The sequence below is a fragment of the Hevea brasiliensis genome, chromosome 2 (assembly GCF_030052815.1).
Source record: "Hevea brasiliensis isolate MT/VB/25A 57/8 chromosome 2, ASM3005281v1, whole genome shotgun sequence".
In the NCBI taxonomy this organism is placed as follows: domain Eukaryota; kingdom Viridiplantae; phylum Streptophyta; class Magnoliopsida; order Malpighiales; family Euphorbiaceae; genus Hevea; species Hevea brasiliensis.
Window position 1 is genome coordinate 71,521,072 of NC_079494.1, and position 9,149 is coordinate 71,530,220.

Here is a 9,149-nt window from a genome sequence, read left to right on the forward strand (position 1 = left end):
CGTTAGTCCAACCTTCACTGGACTTGGGAATTGGAATTGGAATCGGAAAATGTATGACAAAATTAGACCGAATCGGTCTGAACCATGCTGCATTGGCAGCCCATTTCGTGAATCTTTTTAAAGCAACAAGGTTTTAATAATGAAATTTTTTAAAAAAATTCAGAATCGAAAACAGTGTAATAGAATTTGTTGATAGTAAAACCATGCATTCAAAACCATATTTTGTATTATATATGTCATTTGAACATCATATGTATGGCATCAGTGTGCATCCAATGCATGTCAAACACATGGTGCCAGATTTTGTTGTGTGGTTTATTGATACCATTTTCTAATAACGCTTGTTGTGTGGTTTATTGATACCATTTTCTAATAACGCAAGTGTGCATCGTTTGGTTTCTAAGAAAACAGAGGCTACATTGATGGGAAATTGTAATGAAAAAGTGGGGAGTTTTGATGCTAGCAAATAGGCATAAATAAAAGAATATCATTCATTCAACTCTAATGAACTGCAAGAATCTAAATTTGAATACAAGACAGTTAGAACCAAAGATGATAATAATATTGGTCCTCACAAATGGTGAGAACTGGTATCACCAAGATAAAATGCAAAAAGCTACACCCTCCAAGCTATTTCACAGAACCATTAGTAATGCATACACCATCCTGATACTAAGTATACTCTCTATATGTTGCACCTATCATATCCAGAAAACCATGATGAGGGTTCTGCAAGTTTCGATAACTCACCACATTCACCGTTATTATAAAATGGCTCAAATTCCTCCCTCCATCGGTCACCTTCACTAAGATCTGTATCATACTTGGCTGTTTCACCATCATTATGAGCAGGTTGTATTGCTTCTTTGGGTAGGCGAGACTCTGCAAGGAGCTCGTTAAGAGTGTTTATCTCGTTTTCATGTTTTCTCTTCAATTTATCAATCTGTTTTTTATATGCCTTTGCAGTTTCTTGTTCTGCATCCATTGCTCGTTTCTACAAAAACAAACCAAGTTAAAAAAGCAATGAAAGTATGTGTCATAACCAAACTTCACCAGTTGATGAATAAATCAGAAAATTAAAAAAGCTCATGCAATGCTAGACGACACGTGTCCTATATTCATAACTCACCATTTCTTTCCCCAGTATTTGTAAGCAGAACGTATCTAGCACATTTTCCAGTTATACAAGCATTTCGTGCACAAATCACACACTTGTCTAAGCATGTCTAGCAAGCAATTCTGAAGTTTCAATATTCTGTTGAAAGCCAAATGTTGATAAAAAAAATGCATTTAACAACTTGAGATAAAATTTTAAGAGAAAAAAATAAAAGAAATGAGGATGGAGAAAATTTTTTAAATTACATTTATGACCATGAGCTTTTACAAGGAAAAAAAAAACTATTAACAAAGGATCAAAAAGCAATTTATTAATTTTCCTCTCACTTAACTCTCCATTCTGGGCAATAAGATTTGCTGCGTCCAAATTTTGAATTATTCTCCCAATGCCCTTTGCCCTTTCATTTTCATTTCTCTCCACGTCTAAACAAGGTAACCTCCAATTTTCCTTTCTAAAATTTTTTATTTACCTTCTAGAGGAAAAAAAATGCATTGACTATATTGGACTCATTATGTGAAGCAAACAAGGTCATATAATAATTATAACAAACTTCTGATCAAAGCAAACTAACAGGAAACCAAAACTACCTCTGCAGCAGCAACAGCTTCTTCTGCTTCTTTCAGCCTTACTAGTAATTCACCAGCAGCTTGTACAGCCTCAGCAGTATCCCTCAATTGAGACTGAAGTGCTTTATTTTCATCTCTAAGATATCGTCTCTCTTTTTCTCTTTCCACTTTCAATGCCGAAATTTCTGCAGCAAGGGCATTTATAAACTTGGATTCAGCACCCCTTACTCCAGCTTTAGAGGCAGCTTTCTTGACATCGTCTATTCCTTCCTGGATCTTTCTGTGCCTTGCAAGTAATTGAATATGTTTTTCCTCAAGATCTGCATATTGTTCAAGCATGCGTGCATGACCCTCCATGGCCAATTGCATTGCTTCCTTCCACTCTTCTGCACATCTCTTCTCTGTCTCTAATTCCTGCCACCTTTTTTCAGCTAGCACCCTGGTAGCATCAAGTTCTGTCCTCAATTCTTCAGCAAGCGAAATCCACTTGCTCTCTGCCTCAGTCCAGCGCACTCTCTCCTGTTCAAGTTTCAATTCAGCACTCCCCTCAACAGCCTCCGGAATTGTGCTAAGAGATGGAGCCACACTTGGCTCAGTTGAACAGGTCAACCGCAATATTGAATTTCTTTTCAGTGCAGATGTGGATGAAGAGTCAACATAGTACTGCAACTGGTTTCTTAAATCTTGAATTTCTTCCAACAGCACCTCCCTTTCACCCAAATCACAGAAATTTCGGTAATGTTCTAGCTCATCTTGAACTCTTTTCAGCTCAATATTTGTTCTTAGAACTTCAGGATGATTCTCATATTTCTCCTTCAAAAGCTGTAAACAAAAGCTTAGATATATGTCTTGAATGAAACTAGTGAACAAAGGAGTCTTAAGAAACAAAATCATACCTTATGTTCATGCATAAGTGATGCTATCTCTTCCTCCATGAACTCCTCAGTGGGTAAAACACCATCCATAAGGCTTTCAAGGTGAAGAATTTTATCCTCCCTTGTTTGCCCTATTATGGCATTGCATTCTCTCTCATGCTTATACTGTTGCACCTGTAAATATTGGCCAGGAAGTCATTGTATCAGTTAAAGTAAATAACAGATGCGTTGGTTGTTGGATAAAGTAGTAACCTACCAAACGCTTAAGCTGCATTATCTCAGAAGTTTGTTTGGCACAAAACTCCTCCAGAGCCATTTCTCTCCGGATGGCTCCCGCCAAAACCTTCTCCACTGCCTGTTTAGTAAATAAACAAAAATGTCAAGCACTTGGTCCACAAATAGGTAGGGGAGGCCGCGACTAAGCATCAAGCTGAAGCCATGAACTTACTTTGGGAACTTGGTTTTTGGATTTATCAGCAGACTCTGAGCCATCGATACGTACTAACTGCAAGTTTGAGTTGTCATCAGCATCTTTGTCCTCCAGTTTTTTCTTGCTCTTGCAGCTCTTACAAAAAAATGCCACATCATCTTCTTGTGGTACATCATTATCTTGAGGAAAAGTTTGCACACCTGCATCAACTTTTTCAAGCAGTGAAATTTTCTTACATTCTGCCGGTCTACATGAAAACCTAAAGGATGATCCCCTGAATGCTGAACTCTTGCAGTGACCATCAATAATTTCTAAGCCTCGATGGAGGCTAGCTGCTAAATGCTGCATTGGTGCAAGAAAACTTTTACTTGCTTGAGTAGCCAGAGCATTAGAAGAGCTGCTTTTCATGGATTTTGCGAAAGATACACGTACATCCTCTTGGTTTGAGTTACTTTCATTCTTTAAATCTTTCTGGGAAGCTGCTAATATTGATGAAGTACGGAGACTTTTCCTGCTGCTGTTGATTCTTGGAGAAACACACGGAGTTGGAGATTTAAGAACTGGTGATGCTTCACACGGGACTATGCTGAGGCTAGTAGGTGATGCACAATTCAATGCATTGTTTTGAGAATCATTGGCATCACCTGCCACTAAAACTCCCATAGAAGGTCCAGTTTGAGAATCAGATACAGCACATAAAGTACGAACTTCCACCATTCTGCTAGGTGATTCTTCAGTTAACAATTTACTGACAGAGGAGCTAAAATTCCCTTTCTCCTTGTCATTATTATTGGAGGGCTTTCCAGAAGAATCTTCATCTTGTGTGTGAACGAGTAAATGGACTGGTTCCTTGTCAATAACATTAGAATAACCTTGGGAATTTCTAACAGTATCAGCACAGTCAACAATCATAATTTCATGTTTATCCTGTTCACATGTTCCTTCTTCCATCTCAACATCTGCATCAGGACTTTGTTCTATAATATGCCTAATTTTGTCTACAGTATTGCAATCTTCAGTCCCCGCTGGTTGCATTCCTACTTCGATGCAAAGATTTTCAACAGCTTCCTCATCAATTTCCATCTCCTCATCACCATCCTCATCTACTTGAGGCAGTCGTGGATGTGGATGAATAAGGCTTTTCAATAGGTTCAAACTTTTTCGAGGATCCCAACCTGTTGGGTTGTTGCTATTTGACTTCACTCGATGTAATTCATCCTGTATATTCATCCACTTGAGTTGAGTCTCATAAAATGTTTAACTTTGTAATTGGTGAAACAATCTTATTAATAAATAAGAATAAAAGCCTACCCTTAGCTGCCGGATTACTTCTCGCAAGTGATTCACATCATCCTCCATCTCTTCATTAACAACTGCCTTATTCTTAATTGCCTTTGCACGCTGCGCGAACCGCAATGTACTGAAAGTCTCACTCTTACAACTGCATTATTGATTAAAATAAACTACCATTATGAGAGAGAGAGAGAGAGAAGTTATTAAATGCCAGCATGGTCAACATTATTACCTTTGTGCAGGAGAAACAGCACAAACCATTGCTAATTTTGCATTGCCACCAAGAGATTCTTGCAACAAAAATGTCAACCTGGAGTCTCTGTAAGGGATATGCCTTTGCTTTCCTGTTTGGGAAACTTCAGCAAGAATGTTTATCAAGTTCCTGCAACTCCCATAATTGGGCACAATTAGCAGACATGTCTCTTTTGGTGCAAGGCCATAATATTAATATGCCCATGACAATTATTGCAACTCAGAAGTTGCTCAAACCCCTTTTCTGATGATAACAGAAAAACATCATAAAGCATGAAAGAACAACAACAATTACAAGTTGTATTAATTTTTAAGCCACTAAAAGAACTGGCAGTGCTTTCATAATTCTCATATGATGATTCTGCAAAAATAAGTTGATTGTCATCCACAACGATTGACAGGTATTTCACACCTGTTATTCCAGAAAAATGCCTATTTCAACAGATTTAACTTTTTTATTGGTTTTTGCCTCATAATTATCCAGGCTGATTTAGTAGGCTGGTAAATAATGGGTGCAGTATTTCAAATCAAGAGATAACAACAGAGCAAGAAGAGAGAGGAAGGAGGAAACTGCATGTGTTTAGGCCACTTGTGGCTTCATATGAATTCGATAATTATGGTACTTTCATACCCTTAGGGTAGTTTGAATGGAAAAAGGAAAGGCAAATTTCGTTTGTCAAAACACATTATATATATACAATAAAACATTTTTTTATGTTTTAGATTTCATCTGATCAATGATCTCTACATTTTACAGCAGCACATCTGATCAATGATCTCCATCTAACCAAAGCTTACTGTTTGCATCAAATTGTATCAGATCAAGAGATTATAACTCTTTGACAAGACTGCTATGTGAATGAAACTTATATTGTAGGACACCAAATACCTCAATGCTGCTGTATCATACTGCATCTAAACCAGAAAATATACTCTTTGGCAAGGATATCAACATCTACAAGTTAAAACGGAAGATTTTGCAAGCAATAATTTGCAACAGAGAATTAAAAAATGTAAATGAAGTAGAAAGTGATGATACCCAAGCTGTGACAGAGATCTATTTATATTCCCCGCTTCCTTCAAACGTTCCCCTGCAGCACCAGTTAACTTCTGTCGCTCTGACCCAGCTAGATCAACAAGATTTATTCTACTCGTTTTTAAGCTGCTTAAGCCGTCTGACATGCTCTATATGAAAACAGTTTACTTTAGGATCCACCAGCACAAAAATGTAATAGAAAAACAACCATCAATCATATCTAATATTTTAAAAATCGCTACTTGCCATATCCCATTCTAATTTAAGTATTCAAGAAATAAATATTATAAAAAAAAAAAAAAAAAGTCTAACAAAATCCCAGTTTGCTTGATAAGAAAATGAATCCATGTTTTTGCAATTATACATATTTAGGTCTAATTGTGTAAATGCCCTTTCTAGAGAGCAAGCTGTAGAGAGAGAATTAAAAGAAGCTTGAATCCCACTAATGGGCTCACAATATTGTCTCTAAGAGCATGTATACCTTCTCTTTAATAAGATAAGGAGAATTAATACATGGATAATGGAATGTATTTACCTTGCATCGAGATTCCACAAGACAAGTGAAAACACTATGTGAACGAGAACTCTCAGCATTTATACTAGTTGCACCAGTCCTCCGGTTGGACAAACCCTGTGCAATTTATTGGATAGTCGTAAGCTTAATAACTAGAGTTTATCTTGAAACATAAAATATTAAACTAGGAAAAATTATTAGAAAAAAGAAAGGATTTAACTCAAAAGTAAGAAAATTGCATCCTTGTGTAAAGGGATTTGATATATGTGTGTGTGCGTGCACACATGCACATATTTGTTTAACATTGCTCAACATTACCGTATTTTCAATGGAAGCATCAAACTTACCCCAAAAGAACTTTTGAGCCACAATCAATATAACACAGCACATTGTCTTGATCATGTAAAAGCAGCTATATGCATATGCAAGGTAAATACTAGCATTCAGATGCTGTTTTACTTGATAAATGATAGACAGCTCTCAGAACCACCACAGAGTACATAACAACATAGATTTTGCATAGCACAAGCAAAGTAAAAGGCAAAACCTTCATCAGAAGCTGAGTCACATCTTTTATTGTAAATACATATTCCTCTCTTAGATTTTCAACATAGACACCAGACTTCACATCTTCTCTTATCTGGAAAAAGATGGCAGACAAAAGGATATGAGAAAATCAGGTTTTTTTTCAATATAAAGAAAAATTAGAACCAAAATCTGATCTTTTTGTTCACCTGGAGGTTTCGTTGGTTTGGATCCAGCAAATCTGTTATTTGCTCATTATAAATCTGCAAAAATAAACTGAAGAATCATGGGGTGCAAAATATGCAGCTAACAGGTGAATTACAGCAAAACAAACAGTCCTTGACCTCAAGAAAAGAGCAACGACACTGATACTTGAGTTGTTTGTCGGCATGTTTAATTTGCTCCTGCAAAGGAGACAAAAGCATATGTTATATACTTAACTGTATGACATAACCTTCAATGAGTTTGGCAACAGGCAGAATCGATCCCTACCTCATTTATGCGGGCAAAGAGTCTTTGAAAGACACGGGGAGTTAAACCTTGTTGATCACTGGATAAGTTTTCTTCCAGGAGCGCATTAGCTGGTCCCCACATAGTGTAGGTCTTTCCACTCCCCGTCTGGATAATTTAATTTCCCAATACAGAAAAGAAGTTAGGAAATTTTTCAATTGTAATATAATACAAAATGTAGATAGTTAACAAGAGTAAACTTAGAGATACCTGTCCATAGGCAAATACTGAACTGTTAAATCCGGCAAGACAATTTTCAACAAGAGGAGCTCCAACAAGATTGAAAATGTCTAGCTGTGGAAACAAAGAAGGTGGAAAAAAGAAAAAGTTTTTAGTAATTCACTATAAAAATCATCAAGTAATATTGCAGAGATGTGTGATAGAGATCTTGCTTGTGTCGATTGTGTGTCAGCAACTGAGTCAAATGTGAGAGTCTGGCCATTGATTGACAAAGAATCATCAGATACTTTTTGAACTATCATTTCCCCTTCCTCTTCATCCTTGTTTAATGGTCGCATTCGCACAATAACCTGAGATTTTGTGAAAATAAAAGGGGAACAAGAAAAAGCAAAAACACAATCAACAAGAATTCTAATGCTAAGAGAAACCAAAATTATTTGATCACAAAGGGAAAAGAAATAGATTTCAGAAAATAAAGAACTCAATGCAGATATCCTGACAGCAATATTGTCAAGCAATAGAGTACAGTCCTTAGTTTCTTGAAACCAAAATTCCTGTTTAATTTCAGCTACTAAGCAAAACAATTGCACAGGCTCTGGGTTCATATTTGGAGAGACTTTCATTTTGTCAGAAATCAGAACAGACTCAAACATAATTAGGAAGGAGAGTGGACAAATTCTAGCAAATATGTTTGAAAAAAAAAATCAATACAGCTTTTATCTTATTAACCAGAACCTCAGTTTTTTTCTTACTAACTAGAATGTGAATTCAAAACAAACAATTGCATAATAGAAGTTGAAAAGGCACTGAAATAAACACTTCCCTGTACCTAGACAAGGCCTAAGATTCAATTTAAAACAGACACAAACATCCAAATTTCCTCAGCACAAGAAACGTCAAAATATTAAATTGATTAAAAGAAAATAATCTCAGGCTTTTGAGAGTGGGGAAGCAAGCGGCAAAAAGGAAATTGAAACCAAAATTCGACCAAACAGAAACCTAAAATGTGCACTTGAAAACTTTAAATAATAACCTTGACGCCAGAATCTGGGAGAGCATTTTCCGGCACTGTTTCCATGCTGAGTTTGCGCTTTAGAGGGTTGGAGGATGGAGGCCTAGGCGGCAACGGATTCTTCATCTTGGCAGAAGGGGACGGCGAGGGTTTTTGATCTGATAGCGGTGGCATAGAGTTCAGATCTGACGGCGGAGCATTTTCTTTAGACAACTTTTGCCTCCGTGAAGAAGACGGCGGTGGCGATGGCTTCAATTTGTTAGAGCTAGGGTTCGGAGACTGTAATGGCGGCTCACCATTGGCGTTTGCTTCCCTCAAGATCGCATTTCTTGGCTGCATAAAATGCTTCATCGTGTAAATTCTACAGACAACAGAGGGAGGGAGAGAGAGAGAGAGAGAGAGAGAGGGGGAGAAGGTAGGGTTTGGGCAAGACAGCGAGAGATGAGGAGGAGCAGACGAGAGAGAGAAAGAAGAAAGAGAGAAAGATTAGAGAAAGAGAAATGTAGCCGTTGGAGAGTAGAAATTTGAATTTGGTGTTATAATTGAGAAGGGTGTTGTGGGTCTTATTTTTTTCTGATTTTGAAATTGTGTTGGATCTGGAGCGGGAGGGTTCCACCCTTGACGTCCATTTTCAGCCAATTGTCGCTACTTGAACAGTGCACCAATATTTTTTTTTTTTAATATAGCTATAAAAAAACTTAAGCTTACATCATAATTAATTATTAAATTAAATATTTATATATAAATTTAAGCTTTTTTATATATTTTTTAATTAATTTTATATATATTTTAATATATATATTTAATTTAATAGTTATTAAATCATTGTTATATGAATT

At 36.7% G+C, this 9,149-nt stretch overlaps 1 protein-coding gene across 1 annotated transcript; it reads right to left on the reverse strand.

The window, feature by feature from the left end:
* Positions 1-467: 467 nt before the first annotated feature.
* LOC110661883 (kinesin-like protein KIN-12B) lies at positions 468-8,892 on the reverse strand. The gene is made up of 16 exons (XM_021820696.2): positions 8,332-8,892; positions 7,511-7,648; positions 7,329-7,412; positions 7,101-7,226; positions 6,953-7,012; positions 6,818-6,871; positions 6,631-6,723; positions 6,105-6,200; positions 5,573-5,718; positions 4,514-4,663; positions 4,300-4,429; positions 3,007-4,206; positions 2,815-2,913; positions 2,580-2,732; positions 1,705-2,505; positions 468-994 (listed from the first exon to the last, which is right to left on the reverse strand). Exons 1-16 carry the CDS (start codon positions 8,659-8,661, stop codon positions 686-688), a joined length of 3,969 nt encoding a protein of 1,322 aa, XP_021676388.2. The 5' UTR covers positions 8,662-8,892; the 3' UTR covers positions 468-685.
* Between the last annotated feature and the right edge of the window lie 257 nt (positions 8,893-9,149).

Excerpts from the sequence above, each read along its gene's own strand:
- LOC110661883 (XM_021820696.2), bottom strand. The coding sequence starts at position 8,661 with ATGAAGCATTTTATGCAGCCAAGAAATGCGATCTTGAGGGAAGCAAAC. Across the intron at positions 6,724-6,817 it reads CAAACCAACGAAACCTCCAG|ATAAGAGAAGATGTGAAGTC; the intron begins GTGAACAAAAAG and ends ATCTTTTTCCAG. Across the intron at positions 4,207-4,299 it reads AAGTAATCCGGCAGCTAAGG|GATGAATTACATCGAGTGAA; the intron begins GTAGGCTTTTAT and ends ATGAATATACAG.